This window comes from Portunus trituberculatus, chromosome 20, assembly GCF_017591435.1.
Source record: "Portunus trituberculatus isolate SZX2019 chromosome 20, ASM1759143v1, whole genome shotgun sequence".
Taxonomy (NCBI): domain Eukaryota; kingdom Metazoa; phylum Arthropoda; class Malacostraca; order Decapoda; family Portunidae; genus Portunus; species Portunus trituberculatus.
In genome coordinates this window covers 14,614,259-14,634,289 of record NC_059274.1, presented here as the reverse complement: position 1 = coordinate 14,634,289, position 20,031 = coordinate 14,614,259, and the positions used below count along the sequence as shown (strand labels likewise).

At 42.4% G+C, this 20,031-nt stretch overlaps 3 protein-coding genes across 4 annotated transcripts in view; all 3 read left to right on the top strand.

Moving 5' to 3' along the window:
- LOC123506653 (glutamate-gated chloride channel alpha-like) overlaps positions 1-8,810 on the top strand; it is a 26,474-nt gene extending 17,664 nt beyond the window's left edge. Inside the window, exons 7-15 of the mRNA XM_045258900.1 lie at positions 587-742; positions 857-981; positions 1,347-1,429; positions 3,995-4,141; positions 4,649-4,847; positions 6,752-6,856; positions 7,530-7,575; positions 8,028-8,274; positions 8,637-8,810. Of these exons, the coding sequence (XP_045114835.1) occupies positions 587-742; positions 857-981; positions 1,347-1,429; positions 3,995-4,141; positions 4,649-4,847; positions 6,752-6,856; positions 7,530-7,575; positions 8,028-8,189 (1,023 nt within the window). The 3' untranslated portion in view covers positions 8,190-8,274; positions 8,637-8,810. The remainder of the gene's footprint in view (positions 1-586; positions 743-856; positions 982-1,346; positions 1,430-3,994; positions 4,142-4,648; positions 4,848-6,751; positions 6,857-7,529; positions 7,576-8,027; positions 8,275-8,636) is intronic.
- Positions 8,811-12,820: 4,010 nt separating this feature from the next.
- LOC123506652 (gamma-aminobutyric acid receptor subunit gamma-4-like) lies at positions 12,821-16,787 on the top strand. The gene is made up of 4 exons (XM_045258899.1): positions 12,821-13,299; positions 13,433-13,548; positions 13,905-13,987; positions 16,546-16,787. Exons 1-4 carry the CDS (start codon positions 13,270-13,272, stop codon positions 16,785-16,787), a joined length of 471 nt encoding a protein of 156 aa, XP_045114834.1. The 5' UTR covers positions 12,821-13,269.
- A 141-nt stretch (positions 16,788-16,928) lies between these two features.
- On the top strand, positions 16,929-19,666 carry LOC123506662 (gamma-aminobutyric acid receptor subunit beta-like). 2 transcript variants are annotated; one of them, XM_045258909.1, is made up of 5 exons: positions 16,934-17,409; positions 17,964-18,068; positions 18,746-18,790; positions 19,204-19,440; positions 19,606-19,666. In XM_045258909.1, exons 1-4 carry the CDS (start codon positions 17,270-17,272, stop codon positions 19,400-19,402), a joined length of 489 nt encoding a protein of 162 aa, XP_045114844.1. In that variant the 5' UTR covers positions 16,934-17,269; the 3' UTR covers positions 19,403-19,440; positions 19,606-19,666. The 2 variants fall into 2 exon arrangements, with proteins under 2 accessions (XP_045114845.1, XP_045114844.1); XM_045258910.1 differs by lacking the exon at positions 19,606-19,666 and having other exon boundaries at positions 16,929-17,409; positions 19,207-19,510.
- The last annotated feature ends 365 nt before the right edge of the window (positions 19,667-20,031 follow it).

The window sequence follows — 20,031 nt, the reverse complement described above, 5'->3', positions numbered from 1 at the left end:
ATAAGTAATAGCGTATAACATAGCTCAATAACATGCTCTACACTCGTTATTATGAACGGCCATATCAATATTAGTCTGTTACGAATGGTAGAAGGTGCTACAGTATTGGTTACGTCCACTCACGAGACCAGTTTTCACATTGTATGGATCTATAGTTCAAAATAGACGTTGGTTTTCTGTGACATGCAATTTTCTCAGTTCTGCTGCAAAAATCCACCACTTGCGTATTTATGTTTGAGCTGCAACGTTCCATTCATTCATGCAACATTTTAATCATGAATGAACTCGTACAAACTGATGTGAAGCTTTTCTTTTTATCATAGTGTTATTCTTTCATCCTCATTTCTTTCACTTATTACAATATTTCTTCATAGCATAATATAATCTCTTATTTAACGTTTATTTTTTTCTCTCTACCTCCTTCCCTACATCTATGATCAGCTCTTCTCTCTTTATTTATTCATTTTGTCTCTTCTCCCATTCATCCATTATCCTATTCAATTACTTCCCAAGCATGCACACATCTCTTCCAATTTCGTGTTTTTCTGTTACCTTGTATCTACGGTTTTGTCTCGCCTTGCTTCAGTCCATTCTGTTCGAGGTGTATCTTCGTGTATCGTGGAGGGACACTCGCCTCGTCTTTCCTCATTCCATTCTCAAAGCCTCCAGTGATGCTCCTAAGGGCTTATCCAACACCCAGGAGAAAACATCTATGACAGTGTCCCCAGCGCTACTGAAGAAGGTGAGGTGAAACTACTCTTCGTTTGACTTAAATTACATAACAGTCATGTGTATTTGACCTTTACTTTGCCACGAGTTTTGGTTTAATTAGTGAGTGTATGCCTTCCTTTACCAGTGCCTCTCTACTGTTGCAGGTGTGGGTGCCGAGGCATTCGCACTCCTCCTCGACACCTTCACCTTCCTGCAGAAGTTCCAGGGCGTCACCATTTCGTCAGATTCCACCGTGTACACCTCCGTCATGTGAGTCGCTCGTCTCTCTCTCTCTCTCTGTCACTTTTAGAATTTAATCAGTAAGACAAAGGGAATAACAAATCAATCAGTCATTGCTTGTAACACTATGAGAATTGCTACTTCATTTTAAATTATTCTACAGGATTTCACTAATTAAAGACAAATTTGAGATACCTGCATATTTAACTTAAAAAGTCCCTCTGTTTTGGTGCCATTATGTATTTTCTTATTTTACCTTAAATCTGCACAAGACAGTTTTCTCCAGCATGAGGAGAAGCCATAATGATTAAAGTGTCACTAAAGGAAGTAACATTTTCAAATCGTTCATTCTCTCTTCCCTGGCCACGAGTCTTTCATTCTCTACGCTGTTCCAGGATGCAGCTCAAACTGGTGTGCAGCATGTCCTTCTACATGTATCCCTTTGACGTCCAGCGATGCACTGTCTTTATCAAGAGCTGTGAGTACCTGTACACCCGCCAAACGTTAGTGTGTTTGTGGGAGTTGTGAGTTGGGAGGGGAAAACTGAACGTGACATGAAGATATATTATTTTAGGCTCTTGAAACGCAATCAAGTAATTACCTTCATCTACATAATCCAAGAATGACGGGATACTATTTCTGATGAGCCGCTTTAGAGTCCTGACTGTTCTGTTGTGTGAACACTTGCGTGCCTTTGAAGTCATTTTGGTCTTCACCAGCTCTCCTAATATTCTGCTTTCTGAGTTCCCTTCACACTATTATTTCTCTTTGATAGTAATTCTACTTACTTGACTTCACAAGATTACAAAAGCAACGAAACATCAATATACTGCAAACGCCTCTACTGAAAGCAAGCATCTCACCTCCATTTTGTTCATATTTGGCTGCCACTTTCCTCCATGAGTTTGAGAAGGAGATGAGATGTTTTTTTGCATCATGTTGTTCTGTCAGACTGAAGACTTTTTACATATCAATGAAAACAAAAATGCATTCCGTTCTTCAAATTACCCGGGTTGTGATCGTGAAGCGCGAGGACGCGCGGAGCCCCACTATGCTGACGGTAGCGTACAAGGGCTGGTGGCAGACGCCCAAGGTGCACCTGCGCCTGGCTCTGGATCCGGTGCCCAAGTGCGTCCGGCAGGTGCGTGGGGAGGGCATGTGTGAGCTGCAGCAGAGGTTCACTCAAGGCAGGGGACCTATGCTGCGGGTTAAGGGCCCCACCAGGAAGCTGGTGGTGCGCCTGTATAAGGGGGGAAGCCTCATGACCAAGGGCGAGATCACCTTGGGCGACCTTCTCTCCTGCACCGCCCAAGGGATCACCCAGGTCCCCTTCGAGGCCAAAGATGGAGGCAAGATTGAAAAAGCCTTCGTAGAGATGGCACAGATCAGCCCAAATCCCACACCGCTGCCTCCACCACTGCTCCCAATGACATTCAAATTTCTGTCCCAGGACTCCCCACCTGGACAGTTAACATTCCCTCCAGCACGAGAGCCAACGCCCTTCAGGCTTAAGCAGATGGTGGACGACATGTACGGGCCTGCTGCTGACAAGACTGATTGGTCCAAGCCTTTCACGCTTGACCCTGGAAGCTTGACCGAAGAGAAGGCACCATGCAGTGAGTATGAGACCGCTAATGAGGACACCAACACGCAAGACAGTGACCAGGACACTGATGACGAATGGAGCTCCCTGCCTGATGAGTACTTCACCTCAGACTCGTCCTGCGATCCTGGTCTGGCCTCAAACCTGGAGAATCCTCCCCTTCTCCAGGATCTGACCTCAGGCCAGGACAACCACGATAGTGAAGATCACAAGGAGGCAGACCTGGAGAATCCTCCCCTTCTCCAGGATCTGTCCTCAGAGCAGGACAATGAGGATCACAGGGAGGCTTTCCGTCACGAGGCAGAGTCGAGCACTGTACTGTTCCAGCCTCTGCCCTTGCCTCGCCTCAGCAGTGCCGACCGAAGTGACATCCTGGGGCGCCGCTGGCTCTCCGATGACGTGATGGACCTGGCGCAGGATATACTGCAAAGGCATTTTCCGGAGACTCGCGGTCTGTACGCCTGCGGTGCGGCCTTCACCTTGCCGCCGCTCCAGCCCGGCGACACGTCACTTTTCCTGCAAGTGGTGAACCGATCCGCGCCGCTGCACCTGGAGTCCATGGCGGACTATGGCCGCCTGGCTGGTACCCACTGGCTGCTGCTGTCCTCCTACGGCACGCAGCACAGCGGCCAGCTGGCTGTGTATGACTCAATGTACGACGAACTGTCCGCCTGCACAACTGCACTGGTGGCGCAGCTGCAGGAGCTGCACGTGCCGCCACCTGGCGCTGTAATGCGGCCTGTGCAGCGGCAGAATGATGGATACAGCTGCGGCCTGTTCGCATTGGCCTTTGCCTTCAGCATTGCAGTGGGGCAGGACCCGTGCACCGTGCGCTACGATCGGGCCAGCATGGCACCACACCTGGTGAAGTGCCTGGAACAGGGCATCGTGGAGGCTTTCCCTTCTGTGCCTGTGAGAAGAGGCCGCTGAAGTGCATGTCACCTCACACAGTACTCTCGGAAGTGATTTCAAGAAGATTTCTCTAAACACTGAACGACCATGACTGACGCGCCTCATCATCATTTTCTTTCTCTCCTTTCTTATCTAATAATGTAAATACACTCTGTTTATTAAGTGAAAGAGAAACATTCTAAGTTTATCAGACATTCTTATGAGTTCATCCAAACAATTCGTAAACAATAACCAAAGTAAAAAAAAAAAAACTTTACTAACTGAAATATTTTTCATATCAATATTCTTTTATTTTTCATTTTTCAAACTTTTTAACTGGAATATTTCTTTTAATTTTTCATGCTTCAAACTTTTTTAACTACATTTTTCCAGGTCACCCTTAATTCACTAAGTCAAAACGTGGATAACAATTTTAATCTCCTTTTATCCTTGTCATGTCCTATTTTTATGAAGGAGAAAATGCCAGACTTCTTTGTACAGAGATAAACGTTTCCTCTCTTCCTCTGCCTCCACCTCCCGCTGCTGCAGACATCTACCAGCTGCACGAGCTCGCTCTGGACTGGATGCCACCTGGACTCAGCACAGACGAGGACCTCAAGCGGCAGCTGGCGAGCTATGACTTTTCGGTGAGGAGTCTGAACGGCACCACATGTTCCTGCACCAAGTGTGTGCCCGGTGAGTCAGTCCCTGGCCTCTCTCACGCACTCAAACACCCATTTGTCAGGAGTAGGAATCACAAACCTATTCTCCGGCACTCTTAAAGTCTATCCACATCTACAACACACACAAGGAAGATCAACTCAATTTGCTTTTGGTGTTATTTGTATATTGGTGCATAATGTATAGCGAAAAATTTAAAACAACTAATTTGGTGACTACGATGCCCTCTGACGGTAGATTTGTGAACTATTCAATCCAACACGGTCCTCTGTCGGTAAGCTTCTTAACTAGAGTGGCAGGTGTTTGAAGCAGGAACTAAAGGTAGCTGGTGAGACGCGTGGTGTTGGTGAAGCCATTACCGACACTTGACAATTGCAAGTGAAGCAGTTCGTGCCTATCAAATCCTCGTGACACTCGATCTAAAGAGTTTCCTTAGCACTGCCTTGATTTGCCGGTTGTAACGGTGTATGCGGTGAAGTGGACAGTGAACCAGTTAACAGTCAGGTACTCTCGTGTCCTCAGAGACGTCGCCATGTCTCCGCGTCCATCTCGTGCTTCGCCGCCACAGCTTCATCCACGTCATGAGTTCCTACGTGCCTTCTGGACTCTTCGTGGTGGTGGGGTGGACTTCATTCTTCTGGCCCGCCGAGGTGGTGCCGGGGCGAACTGTACTTGTGATCACCTCGCTTCTCACCATCACCTCCATGTACACCGGCATCAGGTCAGGCATGGGGAGTGTGTCGCATGGGACGGTGGCTGGTGACTTAGTAGTTCTTCTTCCTCATACGACCTTATTCCCACTGTATTGTAGGATCAGCAGCTCGAGTTCACTTCTTTCATCGGTTTCTATTCATTAAGAGCCCTTATATTCTTCAGCCTGGCTATGTTGTCTACTACAGGCAATAACAGTTATTGTGGAGGATACTGTTCTTTTTCTGTTCATTTATCCTATTCTTATTAACATTGTTTCTTCTACAGGAGTTACCGTTCCATAAAGAAGATCTAGAGATGTGCTGCATTATTTTTCCATCGTCTATTTTTCTGCATCACGCTCCTCATCGGTCTTAGGCCCCGTACACACTATACATCATGCATCAGCCACGTGTTGTAGTAGTGGTGTTGAAAAAAATAACAAGCGGCCAAACTGTACTGCAACATTGCTCACTCGGTACCCGTGCAACGCTGGTCACTTCTACGGTTTAGCTTTCTTTACATGGGGATGTCTATGTCTGCCAATGATGTACTCTTATAAGAGACTGTACTGTAGACTACAGTTGCTCTATATACTGAAAAAAAAAGTCTTTTAGGGAAGAAGCGTCAAAACTTGTGGTGTAAACAATGGTTTTTCCGGCGACGTGTGAACGGAGGGAGCTTCGATTAAATATTTTTGGAAATACAAACCGAAATTCCATCAGACTTTGAAAATTATACAAGAATGCCAGCTACTGCATTTCATAAATTTCAAAAGTTGAGTAGTACATTTGTAACGCCTCTGTAGCTGCGCTCGCGTCATCTGGAGCATCACTGAGCACTCAGCCAGCGCTGCCAGGCTGATTTTCCTGATCGTACCAGATCAGCTGAAGAAAACGTACGAAATCTTAACAAAACGTACCAACATCTAAAATATACCTAATTATAAGAAACCTGATTATTTTCTTACCTTTGATTACAGCTGTAAATCTTATTCTCATCATATGTATTCCCAACACACACACACACACACACACACACACACACACACACACACACTTGCATGCATCCCAAGATATCCCCATACACCCATCCCAACACACACACACACACACACACACACACACACACACACACACATAACCTATAGCTACATTAGATAAGCAACATCTTCACAAGACTGTCCCTCTTAAATTGAAGTAAACTATCAACATAATGTGGTTCTTCATCAGTTTAACCTTTACAGTAGCATGACACGTTTCTATATTCATTCTCTTTACTATTTGGTAATTTTATATAGCTTCAGAAACTTGTGTGGTGATTAAAATAGTGAAGATTCTGGCCATTAATTTTCTGACCTCCATAAACCTTTCCTAATGTAAATAAAATCTAATCATGCCCAAAACTCGTGGTAGAAATGCGTTCCAGTTCTGAAGGGGTTAAGAACACTCACTCTGTACAAGGAATAACAATGTAATGCGCTTGTCACGTTTCTCAGTTAATTAAGCACCGCAAGTTCACAACAGACACACAGACTAGTGATCACTGTAATACTGACAGAGCATGTTGGCGTACCTTCCCTTGCAGGCTGGGCAGGAGATGGGGAAGGGGGATGGGAGAGTGACGCGACGGTTTATTCTGACGAGTATGTTACCTGTTATGTGACGTTGTACGAGACAAATTTTCATTCGAATGGAAACCACCAGTCAATTGGGTGAAAAACTTTTGAACCTGAGATTCAAGAAACCTTACTGACATACAATTTCGTACCAAATTTACATAAAGTCGTACCAAACGTACTTTTGAGTTCAAACGTACTAAATCTGGTACGATCGTACCAAAAAAAAAGTATTTTGTTTCAACATCCAATCAACACTGCGCGCATCATGAAACATAGTGTGGACGGGCCCTTAATCTCCGTTTTCTTTCCCTCAGGCAGACGAGTCCCACCACCAGCTACGTGAAGGCCCTGGACGTGTGGATGTTGATGTGCATTCTTCTCACCACTGTGCCTCTCCTGCAGTACGCCCTCATCCTGTCGTGAGTACAGTACACAGACACACTCATTCTACTGTGAGTTGCTTTCCCTGTGTTTCTTCCCTCCCTCTTTCACTACTCAGTTGTGCCATAACTATTTTTTTTTCTTTTATGAATTTTGCTGTGTTTCTTTTTATCTTTGTCGTCTTGAGTTTTTTTTCCTTTCGTTTTTCCAGCTTTTATCTCTTCCCCATCCGCTATCATTTTCCTCCTTATCTTTATTCCTTCCTCCTATTCATTATCGTCGTTGTGCTATACGTAACTCATTTCTTCTTAATTTTGTGAGAAGTACATCGCATTTTTTCCCTTCTCTTTTCTTCAGTTTTTCTATTAATTTCTCAAGCCCTTATCTTTTCTCTATCCACTGTCATTCTCCTTCTTATATATATTTTTTGCCTATTTCAATACCCAGTTGTTGTGTCATAAAGCGTTTCATCTTAATCTTTGGTATGTTAAGCGTATTTTCCCTTCCGTTTCATTCATTTTCTCCTTTAATTACTGCAGCTCTTATCTTTTCCCTATCTGCTATTTTTTCCTCCCATCTTTCTCACTAGTCCCTCCCATTTCTTCAACTCTCATTTCTTCCTTATCTGTTCACTTAATGAGAAGAAACTGTGGATATATCATTTTATTTATTTGTAAGGCTGTTGTTTTAATCCTTAACTGTATTTGACAGATGGAGGAAGACCAGTGACAGCAGCGTAAAGAAAGTAGTGCCCGGGGTAAGTACCAAGATGAGATTAGGTAAAGATAAGAGAAAATTATACAACTTCACTGCAAGAATAAAGATACGATAAAAAATTTTGTTTACAAGATTAGATAACTTTACTGTAAGATTAGGTAAGAAAATATATAAATGCTCTGTAAAATTAAAATGAAACGCTATAATTTTTCTGTGAGATTTGATCAAACACTACAACTTCACTGCAAGAATAAAGCTACGATACGATAACAATTTTATATTTGCAAGACTAGATAACTTAGGTGCAATTAAATGAAACAATATAAACACACTGTAAGATTAAAGGGAAACGCTGTAATTTCCATGTTATATTAGATATAACACTACAACTTCATTGCAAAATTAAATGAGACACTACAATTTCCCTGTTAGCTAATCTGAACTTCTACAACTTCTCTGCGAGATTACATAAACGATTCTATCTGTCAAAAGAAGTCTGCGGCGCCCTCTGGAATGTCTGCCACTGAAATCTATGAGACACGCAAGAGAAAAGCCGAGATGGTTGGCCGCGTGGGATTACCGGTCTGTTTCCTGCTGTTCAACCTCGCCTACTGGCCCTCCTACCTGACCCCGAGCCTCTATGCCCTCGACTGAGCCGCCCATCACTGTGTGCGGCGCCCTCTTGTCGCGGTGCGCTCTGAACTAATGTGCCGAATGTCTTGTCGTTTGTTACTCTCATGTGTGTTGGTTTGTGTTTGTGTTTTGCGTTTTTTTTTTTTTCAGATGTTTGTATGCCCTTAGTTTTATCTTCTATTTTCTTTTTCTTTTTCTTTTTTCTTTTCTCTTTTTTATGTTTTAGTTGATTTTTATCTGGTTTCATTTCATATGGAGGTGTCAAATTATGTAAGCCAATGTACATACAAATTTTTATATTTTAGGAGACGTTTTTTACTTTCGAATTATTTTATCGTTTTTTGTTTGTTTTTTTAATCTCATGATATAAATTTTTAGCAGAGAAATAAGCAAATTTATATTTGTTACATTTCAGTTTATATATTATTGGCCTTATTTTCTTGCTATTCTAACATTTTTTTTTTTCAGTTCGTGAGGTGAGAAGTATTAAATCGTGCTACATGTGTTGCAAACCACCGGATTTTTATTTACGGTCATGAAGATCTTTGAATTTTATACTCAAAAAGAAAGCTCTGCTATGTATTTTCAATAAACTATACAATCATGTAGTTTTGATACCACCCAAGTACATACGTGTTAGTATTGCATTGAAAAGTACAAATTGTACATTAACTAATAAATTTTTGCAGAATATTTAGTGATACATTTTAGTGGCATGTTTAGCAGTAGGTTTAGCAACACGTTCGATGGTACACCTTAAGTTCTACGTGATATACTTGCAATCATTTAAGGATACCTCCATGGTGACAGAGTAGACATACAGCCAGGTAAACATCAACTCAGCAACATAACACACGAACACTGTCTGCATTCTTATCACCCTTACTTGCAATATCAAACCAAGAATTATAGCACATCCAGGTCATTATATACTTACACAATTGTAAAGTGTAGCTATAATCCTGATGTTCCGGTGGCCTGCTTAAGATAATTGCAGGTTTGATGCTTGTAATGGGCTTGTAACAGTTGAGTGTGGCGCAGATAGCGGTGCTTGCTGTGGGAGAGTCAGTGGGTGCATGTGGTGAGTGATAGATTCTTCGCCTTCGCATTCACCAGAGATTGGAAAAAGTTGATTGCTTGGTCACATTTGCGTGCCTCGCTTTTGGCAGCGTTATCAGCGCCTTGAGATTGGATGATATAAGAGGTGGCCATATTGATACGGAATTCAGGGTCAGTCCCTCAATTTTAGCGTCAGGTCTCATGGGAATGACTAAGATCTTGTAGGTTACGAGAGAAAAGATGAGCGTATTAAAGTCAATGAGTACACACAACCAATATGAATGTAGCTTTTAACACTGATCCATTCTGCCTCGGAGTAGCGCACCTTTTCAGTATGAGTCTTCAACGTTGCTCTGAAGCTCTGTGAAGTAATTCAGGGATCGACCTAACGTTTAATCGACGCCCGATGCATCCACAAAGTAATTCAGCTTCCAGTGAAGGTGAGAAATAAGCACACGCTTCATTCCAGTCCACATTGCTGCGCCTTCAGCCCTGAGAGTGAAGCATTCCTGCACTAAGTAACATAGCAACAGTAACTTAGTAACAGACAACAGGTTACAAGCACAATCCTAATATTCCAGGAGCATACTACCTCACGCAGTTCACAGATCCACCTTCATATCTCTAATTGGCAAGTGTGACGAGGGATCACACGCAACCTTTACAAAAGCAATCGCTATGTTATCAAACATTAAAATCCAGATGCATAACTGCAGGAAGGTAAAGATTTTGAAGCATTCACGGAAGTTCCAGACACCAAACGTCACAATGCTGACTCTCACGGGTATCCGGTCAATTCCTCGAAATCAATTGGTTGACAGGAAATTGCTCGATATCAATTGCTTGAAAAATAATTTCTAGAACTCTCTATTGATCGAAAGGCAGATTGTTCGAAATTTTGAAGCTTGAAGCACCACGTCAGCTGCGCCTTCTAGTCTTTCTCTCTAGGCTGGCTCAACACACGGTGGCAGGGCTATTCATTTTGCCTGTGGTTCTTTCTCTCTTTCTTTCCATAGCAACCATATCCATTGTCATTAGACTTGCCTTACAGTACTCCATCAATTTTTGATATTCATTATTTGATTATCTATTGTTGACCTACAATACTAATGACTATTTTTCTGATTTTTTTCCTATATTGTTTTCTATTTGTTTCAATGTTTTAGAGATCTTGAACCATAGTGATGGACAGAACTTTTGTTGATAGCGAAAGAGGAAAGAATGTTTTTTTTTTTATGGATATTCATATACTAAGGACAAAACAGTGAACAATAAGATTTACTGAAAATGTGAAATGTGCAAAAGAAGGAAATGCTCAGCACATGTTAACACTGTCAATGGAAGGAATCGGGAATCACAACCATGCAGGAGATGCCGCTGATATTGATGCCGCTAAAGCCATGGAAAAAGTGAGAGAACATGCAATAAACAGTCAAGTTACACCAGATTATATTGTATCATGTGCTTCAATGGAAGTAAGTGCTGCTGCAGCGGTGAAGCTCCCCCCCACTTTCAGTATCAAATATGAAAAGCACCATACGTAATATACGCGCAAGGGAAAATGCTGGACCTGCTTTGCCTAACAGCTACTTCGATCTCAACATCCCAGTAGAGTTTACCAAAACCATCAAAAGGAGATTTATTCCTTATTTGTGACTCTGGTCCCACAAATGATCGTATTTTAATTTTTGCAACACAAAGCAATCTCAATATCTTAGCACGTTCTGAGCACTGGTACGCTGAAAGAACTTTTAAAACTGTGCCTTTGATTTTTGGTCAACTGAAGTCAGGTAATATATCACCTCTCGTATATGCACTGTTACCTAACAAAAAAGAAAAAAACTATAAGAGGTTCATGAAGGCTCTTAAAGGAAAGATCCCTATATTCCAGCCATTGACAAAAATTATTGATTTTAAACTTGCCATGGTCAAGGCCATACAACAAGACTTTCCAGTGTCTAAATGTAGAGGGTGTTTTTCTTTATCATTTCAGTCAAAGTCTTTATCGAAAAATTCAAGCAAGTGGCCTTAATATGATGTACGACATCAATGCTGAATTTGCTCTTAAAGTTCGTCTTTTATCTGCGTTGGCATTTATACCTGTAGCCAAAATTGTGGAAACATTTGAATGTCTCGTTGAAAATGAATCTTCTCCAGATGAGCTTCAATGAGTAGTGGATTATTTTGAAGACATGTGGATTGGGCAGCCGTACACACGCAGCCGTAGACGTGCTCCTTTCCTTAAACATGAAATGTGGAACTGTTTCGATAATGTTGTAGAAGGAATGTCGAAAACAAACAATGCAATTGAAGGATGGCAGAACAGTTTTGAACATCAAATAGGTGCTCGTCATCCCTCTATTTGGAAATTTATCGATGGACTAAAGAGAGAAAAATATTTACAAGAATTGCGACTAGAACAATATGTGGGAGGAATCAGTGCAGCTAAGGGCAGATAAAAGTACCAGGACTGAACAATGCAATTAAAGAATATTGTATCAAACTATGACACAACAAACAATATAGAAGAATATTTAAGAAATGTTGCATACAATATTTCATACTAATAGAGTAAATATTAACATTAATACAGATTTATTTTTTTTTTTTTTTATCTTGAAGAACAACAAAAATTATAAAAATATGCCCTTTATTTGAAACTACGACAAGCAAACAATGTAGAAAAAAATAAGACCTGTTGAATAAATGTACCCGTTCTTGATCCTAGCTGTTCAATTAACAATGATAAAGTTCTATTATAATACCTTATTTGGTATGTCTGTACATATTTTATCATATTACCTTATTTGATATATCATTACATATTTATCTTCACTTCACCACTGTTTTCCAACAATCTGCCTCTCGAGATATAGATGGTTCGAGAAATTATTTTTCGAGCAATGGATTTCCGAGCAATTTACTGTCGAGCAATAAATTTCTAGAAATTTACCTTTACCTAGAATCAACTCTCACATCATCGTCCACGACGTCAGAATCCATAGCTGTTGTATAATGTAAGATAGCGAGTGTCAACATTGCGAATTACGAGGCGAGATACAGGAATCAAGAAAACATGAGTTGCGGTGACAAAGTAGTGTTCATTTCCTGATGATCATACATTTTGGGAACAGAAGGAAAGGAAGAGAAAGCAAAGAATTATGAATTTGTTCTTGTGGTTTTATTGCCTAACTTTCAGAGGTTACAGATGTGCCAGAATTTAATCAATAATCCTTCCTCTTGAATTCCCTTCTCTGCTCACTCATGCATAGGTAAGAGAGGCAATAACACTGGGGATGGTCAGATATATATCATGCCTTACTTACAAATATAAGTAATAGCGTCCAACATAGGTCAAAAACATGCTCTACACTCGTTATTATGAACGGCCATATCAATATTAGTCTGTTACGAATGCTAGAAGGTGCTACAGTATTGGTTATGTCCATTTACGAGACCAGCTTTCACATTGTAGAAATCTATATCTCAGACAAGACGTTGGTTTTCTGTGAACTGCAATTTTCTTCTCAGTACTGCTGCAAAATCTACGACTTGCGTATTTCTGTTTGAGCTGCAACGCTCCATTCATTCAAGTAACATTTTAGTCAAGAATGAAATGGTACAAGCTGATGTGAAGCTTTTCTTTTTATCATAGTGTTATTCTTTCATCTCCATTTCTTTCACTTATTATTTCTTCTCCATAGTGTACAGTTTCTTATTAAGCGTTTTCTTTCTTTTTTTCTATCTCCTTCCTGACATCTATCATGTAGCTCTTCTCTCTTTATTCAATCATTTTGTCTCTTCTCTCATTCACCCATTATCCTATTTAATTACTTTACAAGCACACATCTCTTCCTATTTCGTGTTTTTCTCTGCTTCCTTGTATTTACGGTTTCGTCTCTTCTCCTTGCTTCAGTCCATCGTGTTCGAGGTGTATCTTCGTGTATCATGGAGGGACACTCGCCTCGTCTTTCCTCATTCCATTCTCAACGCCTCCAGTGATGCTCCTAAGGACTCCTCCAACACCCAGGAGAAAGCATCTATGACAGTGTCCCCAGCGCTACTGAAGAAGGTAAGGTAAAACTACTCTTCGTTAGACTTAAATTGCATAACTGTCATGTGTATTTGACCTTTACTTTGCCACGAGTTTTGGTTTAATTAGTGAGTGTATGCCTTCCTTTACCAGTGCCTCTTTACTGTTGCAGGTGTGGGTGCCTGACGTGTTCATTCGAGGCACTCGCTCCCTCGACACGTTCACCTTCCTGCAGAAGTTCCAGGGCGTCACCATTTCGTCAGATTCCACCGTGTACACCTCCGTCATGTGAGTCGCTCGTCTCTCTCTGCCACTTTTAAAATTTAATCAGTAAGACAAAGGGAACAACAAATCAATCAGTCATTGCTTGTAACACTATGAGAATTGCTACTTCATTTTGAATTATTCTACAAGATTTCAGTTATCAAAGACAAATTTGAAATACTTGCAGATTTTACTGAAAAGTCCGTCTGTTTTGCTGCCATTATGTATTTTCTTATCTTACCTTTAATCTGCACAAGACAGTTTTCTCCAGCATGAGGAGAAGCCGTAAAGATGAAAGTGTCACTAAAGAAAGTAACATTTTCAAATCGTTCATTCTCTCATCCCTGGCCACGAGTCTTCCATTCTCTCCGCTGTTCCAGGATGCAGCTCAAACTTGTGTGCAGCATGTCCTTCTACATGTATCCCTTTGACGTCCAGCGATGCACTGTCTTTATCAAAAGCTGTGAGTACCTGAAGGCCCGCCAAACGTTAGTGTGTTTGTGGGAGTTGGGAGTTGGGAGGGGAAAACTGAACGGGACATGAACAGACAGACTATATTATTTTAGGCTCTTGAAACGCAATCAAGTAATTGCTTTCATCTACATAATCCAAGAATGAGGGATACTATTTCTCACAAGCCGCTTTAGAGTCTTTACTGTCCTGTTGTGTGAACACTTGCGTGCCTTTGAAGTCAGTGTGGTTTCCACCAGCTCTCATAATATCCTGCCTTCTGAGTTCCCTTCACACTATTGTCTCTCTTTGATAGTAATTGTACTTACTTGACTTGACAAGATTACAAAAGCAACGAAATATCAATATACTGCAAACGCCTCTACTGAAAAGCAAGCATCTCACCTCCATTTTGTTCATATTTGGCTGCCACTTTCCTCCGTGAGTTTGAGACGAGATCAGATGTTTTTTGGCATCATGCTGTTCTGTCAGACTGAAGACTTTTTACATATCAATGAAAACAAAAATGCATTCCGTTCTTCAAATTACCCGGGTTGTGATCGTGAAGCGCGAGGACGCGCGGAGCCCCACTATGCTGACGGTGGCGTACAAGGGCTGGTGGCAGACGCCCAAGGTGCACCTGCGCCTGGCTCTGGATCCAGTGCCCAAGTGCGTCCGGCAGCTGCGTGGGGAGGGCATGTGTGAGCTGCAGCAGAGGTTCACTCAAGGCAGGGGACCTATGCTGCGGGTTAAGGGCCCCACCAAGAAGCTGGTGGTGCGCCTGTATAAGGGGGGAAGCCTCATGACCAAGGGCGAGATCACCTTGGGCGACCTTCTCTCCTGCACCGCCCAAGGGATCACCCAGGTCCCCTTCGAGGCCAAAGATGGAGGCAAGATTGAAAAAGCCTTCGTAGAGATGGCACAGATCAGCCCAAATCCCACACCGCTGCCTCCACCACTGCTCCCAATGACATTCAAATTTCTGTCCCAGGACTCCCCACCTGGACAGTTAACATTCCCTCCAGCACGAGAGCCAACGCCCTTCAGGCTTAAGCAGATGGTGGACGACATGTACGGGCCTGCTGCTGACAAGACTGATTGGTCCAAGCCTTTCACGCTTGACCCTGGAAGCTTGACCGAAGAGAAGGCACCATGCAGTGAGTATGAGACCGCTAATGAGGACACCAACACGCAAGACAGTGACCAGGACACTGATGACGAATGGAGCTCCTGCCTGACGAGTACTTCACCTCAGACTCGTCCTGCGACCCTGGTCTGGCCTCAGACCTGGAGAATCCTCCCCTTCTCCAGGATCTGACCTCAGGCCAGGACAACCACGATAGTGAAGATCACAGGAGGCAGACCTGGAGAATCCTCCCCTTCTCCAGGATCTGTCCTCAGAGCAGGACAATGAGGATCACAGGGAGGCTTTCCGTCACGAGGCAGAGTCGAGCACTGTACTGTTCCAGCCTCTGCCCTTGCCTCGCCTCAGCAGTGCCGATCGAAGTGACATCCTGGGGCGCCGCTGGCTCTCCGATGACGTGATGGACCTGGCGCAGGATATACTGCAAAGGCATTTTCCGGAGACTCGCGGTCTGTACGCCTGCGGTGCGGCCTTCACCTTGCCGCCGCTCCAGCCCGGCGACACGTCACTTTTCCTGCAAGTGGTGAACCGATCCGCGCCGCTGCACCTGGAGTCCATGGCGGACTATGGCCGCCTGGCTGGTACCCACTGGCTGCTGCTGTCCTCCTACGGCACGCAGCACAGCGGCCAGCTGGCTGTGTATGACTCAATGTACGACGAACTGTCCGCCTGCACAACTGCACTGGTGGCGCAGCTGCAGGAGCTGCACGTGCCGCCACCTGGCGCTGTAATGCGGCCTGTGCAGCGGCAGAATGATGGATACAGCTGCGGCCTGTTCGCATTGGCCTTTGCCTTCAGCATTGCAGTGGGGCAGGACCCGTGCACCGTGCGCTACGATCGGGCCAGCATGGCACCACACCTGGTGAAGTGCCTGGAACAGGGCATCGTGGAGGCTTTCCCTTCTGTGCCTGTGAGAAGAGGCCGCTGAAGTGCATGTCACCTCACACAGTACTCTCGGAAGTGATTTCAAGAAGATTTCTCTAAACACTGAACGACCATGACTGACGCGCCTCATCATCATTTTCTTTCTCTCCTTTCTTATCTAATAATGTAAATACACTATGTTCATTAAGTGAAAGAGAAACATTCTAAGTTTATTAGATATTCTTATGAGTTCATACAAACAATTCGCAAACAATTACAAAAGTAAAAAAAATCTTTATTAACTGAAATATTTTTCATATCAATATTGTCTTTTATTTTTCATTTTTCAAACATTTAACTGGAATATTTCTTTTCATTTTTCATGCTTCAAACTTTTTGAACTACATTTTTTCCAGGGCACCCTTAATTCACTAAGTCAAAACGTGGATAACAATTTTAATCTCCTTTTATCCTTGTCATGTCCTATTTTTATGAAGGAGAAAATGCCAGACTTCTTTGTACAGAGATAAACGTTTCCTCTCTTCCTCTGCCTCCACCTCCAGCTACTGCAGACATCTACCAGCTGCACGAGCTCGCTCTGGACTGGATGCCACCTGGACTCAGCACAGACGAGGACCTCAAGCGGCAGCTGGCGAGCTATGACTTTTCGGTGAGGAGTCTGAACGGCACCACTTGTTCCTGCACCAAGTGTGTGCCCGGTGAGTCAGTCCCTGGCCTCTCTCACGCACTCAAACACGCATTTGTCAGGAATAGGAATCACAAACCTACTCCCCGGCACTCTTAAAGTCTAATCACATCTCAAACACACACAAGGAAGATCAACTCAATTGGCTTTTTGGTGTTATTTGTATATTGGTGCATAATGTATTAGGAAAAATTCAAAACATCTAACTTGGTGACTACAATGTCCTCTGACGGTAAATTTGTGAACTATTCAATCTAACACGGTCCTCTGTCGGTAAGCTTCTTAATTAGAGTGGCAGGTGTTTGAAGCAGGAGCTAAAGGTAGCTGGTGAGACTCGTGGTGTTGGTGCAGCCATTACCGACACTTGACAATTGCAAGTGAAGCAGTTCGTGCCTATCAAATCCTCGTGACACTCGATCTAAAGAATTTCCTGTAGCACTGCCTTGATTTGCCGGTTGTAACGGTGTATGCGGTGAAGTGGACAGTGAACCAGTTGACAGTCAGGTACTCTCGTGTCCTCAGAGACGTCGCTGTGTCTCCGCGTCCTTCTCGTGATTCGCCGCCACAGTTTCATCCACGTTATGAGTTCCTTCGTGCCCTCTTTACTCTTCGTGGTGGTGGGGTGGACTTCATTCTTCTGGCCCGCCGAGGTGGTAGTAGGTCGAAACGGATTGGTGATCACCTCGCTTCTCACCATCGCCTCCATGTACACCGGCATCAGGTCAGGCGTGGGGAGTATGTGTGGGATGGGGTTGTGGCCATGGTGACTCTCTTTCTTCGTACTGTGTTGTAGGGTCAGCCGCTCGAGTCCACTTTTTCCCTCTTTTTCTACTCATTAATGGCTGGTGACTTAGTTCTTGTTCTTGTTGATGCGGCCTTATTCCCCGGTGCTGTAGGGTCAGCCGCTGAAGTGCACTTCTTTCATCTGTTTCTGCTCATTAATGGATAGTGACTTAGTTCTTCTTCTTCTTTACACAGCTTATTCCCAGTGTGTGTTGTAGGCTCAGCAGCTTACGTTCACTTCTTCCATCGCTTTCTATTCATTAACAACCCTTATATTCTCCAGCCTGGCTATGTTTTGTACTAGATGCAATAACAGTTAGTGTGGAAGACACTGTTCGTTTTCTGTTAATTTGTCCTATTCTTATTAACATTGTTTCTTCTATAGAAGTTATCGTTCCATAAAGAAGATGTAGAGATGTGCTGCATTATTTTTCCATCGAGTATTTTTCTGCCTCACGCTCCTCATCGGTCTTAATCTACGTTTTCCCTCAGGCAGACAAGTCCCACCACAAGCTACGTGAAGGCCCTGGACGTGTGGATGTTGATGTGCATTCTACTCACCACTGTGCCTCTCCTGCAGTACACCCTCATCCTGTCGTGAGTACAGTACATAAACACACACTCATTCTATTGTGAATTGTTTTCCCTTTCTTTCTTCCCTTCCTCTTTCCCTAGTTGTGGCAATACTCAATCGTCATCAATTTTGTGGTGCTTCTTTTTCTTTTTTCTTTTTTTTCAGTTTATCCTTTCGTTTTTTCAGCTTTTTATCTCTTCCCCATCTGCTGTCATTTTCTTTTCTCTTTTTCTTTTCTTCCCCTTTCATTATCGTTGTTGTGTTATAATCAATTTCTTCTAATGTTTGTGGTAAGAGTTTTTGTTTAACCCCTTCAGTAGCATGACGCATTTCCATATGCCTTTTAGTTACTATTTTGAGATTTTATACAGCTTCAGAAAGTTATGTGGGTGTTAAAATAGTAAAGACTCTGCCAATTAATCTTCTGACCTTCATAGACCCTTCCTAATGCACATAATAGGGTCTAATCGTACACAAATCTTAAGGTAAAAAAGTGTCCCAGTACTGAAGGAGTTAATTTCTCGAGCTTTTATCTCTTCGCTATCCGTTAACTTTTTCCTCCCATCTTTCTCACTAGTTCCTCCCATTTCTACATATCTCATCTCTTCCTTATCTGCTCACCTAATTATGAACAAACTGTTGGTACTACATTTTATTTATTTGTATGGCTGTTGTTTTGATACTTAACTGTATTTGACAGATGGAGGAAGACCAGTGACAGCAGCGTAACGAAAGTAGTGCCCGGGTAAGTACCAAGATGATATTACGTAAAGAGAAAATTTTACAACTTCAGTGCAAGAATAAAGATTCGATAACAAAATTTTTTTTACAAAATTAGATAACTTTACTGTAAGATTAGGTAAGACAATATAAAAATACAAAATATTAAAATGAAACGCTATAATTTTCACTGCAAGAATGAAGCTATGATACGATAACAATTTTTTATTTGCAAGACTAGATAACTTAGGTGAAATTAAGTGAAACGATATAAACACACTGTAAGATTAAAGGGAAACGCTGTAATTTCCATGTTAGATTAGATATAACACTACAACTTCATTGCAAAATCCAATGAGACTGTAACTTCCCTGTTAGCTAAAATGAACCGCTACAACGTCACTGCGAGATTACATAAACGATTCTATCTGTCAAAAGAAGTCTGCGGCGCCCTCTGGAATCTCTGCCACTGAAATCTATGAGACACGCAAGAGATGGTTGGCCGCCTGGGATTACCTATCTGTTTCCTGCTCTTCAACCTTGCCTACTGGCCCTCCTACCTGACCCCGAGCCTCCACGCCCTCAATTGAGCCGACCACCACTGTGTGCGGCGCCCTTATGCCGCGGAGCGCTCTGAACTAATGTGCCGAATGTCATGTCGTTTGTTACTCGCATGTGTGTTGTTATTTTGTTACTTTTTTTCGTTTTTTTTTTTTTTTAATATTCCATGATATAAATTTTTACCAGAGCAATAAGCCAATTTGTATTTGTATTTTGTATTTCAGTTAATATATAATTGACCTTATTTTCTTGATATTCCAACATTTTTTTTTTTTTCAGTTCGTGAGGTGAGAAGTATTAAATCTTGCTACATATGTTTTATTTATTTTCATTTACGGTCATGAAGAGTTTTGAATTTTATACTCAAAAAGAAAGCTCTGCTGTGTATTTTCAATAGACTATACAATCATGCAGTTTTCATACCATACAAGTACACACGTTATTATTGCATTGAGTCGAATCTTTCAGTAATAATTTTTAGCAATAAGCTTTGAACAGTACAAATTGTACATTAACTAACCCATTTTTGCAGAATATTTAGTGATACATTTTATTGTCTAATTTGGCAGTAGGTTTAGCAACACGTTCGATGGTACACCTTAAGTTCTACGTGATACACTTGCAATCATTTAAGGATACCTGCATGGTGACAGAGTAGACATACAGCCAGGTAAACATCAACTCAGCAACATAACACACGAACAC

Coding starts and splice junctions, on each gene's coding strand:
- LOC123506662 (XM_045258909.1), top strand. CDS start 17,270: ATGAGTTCCTTCGTGCCCTCTTTACTCTTCGTGGTGGTGGGGTGGACT. Junction 17,410..17,963: donor TCCATGTACACCGGCATCAG/GTCAGGCGTGGG, acceptor GTTTTCCCTCAG/GCAGACAAGTCCCACCACAA. Junction 18,791..19,203: donor GTAACGAAAGTAGTGCCCGG/GTAAGTACCAAG, acceptor ATCTGTCAAAAG/AAGTCTGCGGCGCCCTCTGG.
- LOC123506652 (XM_045258899.1), top strand. CDS start 13,270: ATGACAGTGTCCCCAGCGCTACTGAAGAAG. Junction 13,300..13,432: donor CCCCAGCGCTACTGAAGAAG/GTAAGGTAAAAC, acceptor TTACTGTTGCAG/GTGTGGGTGCCTGACGTGTT. Junction 13,988..16,545: donor CACTGTCTTTATCAAAAGCT/GTGAGTACCTGA, acceptor CTCCACCTCCAG/CTACTGCAGACATCTACCAG.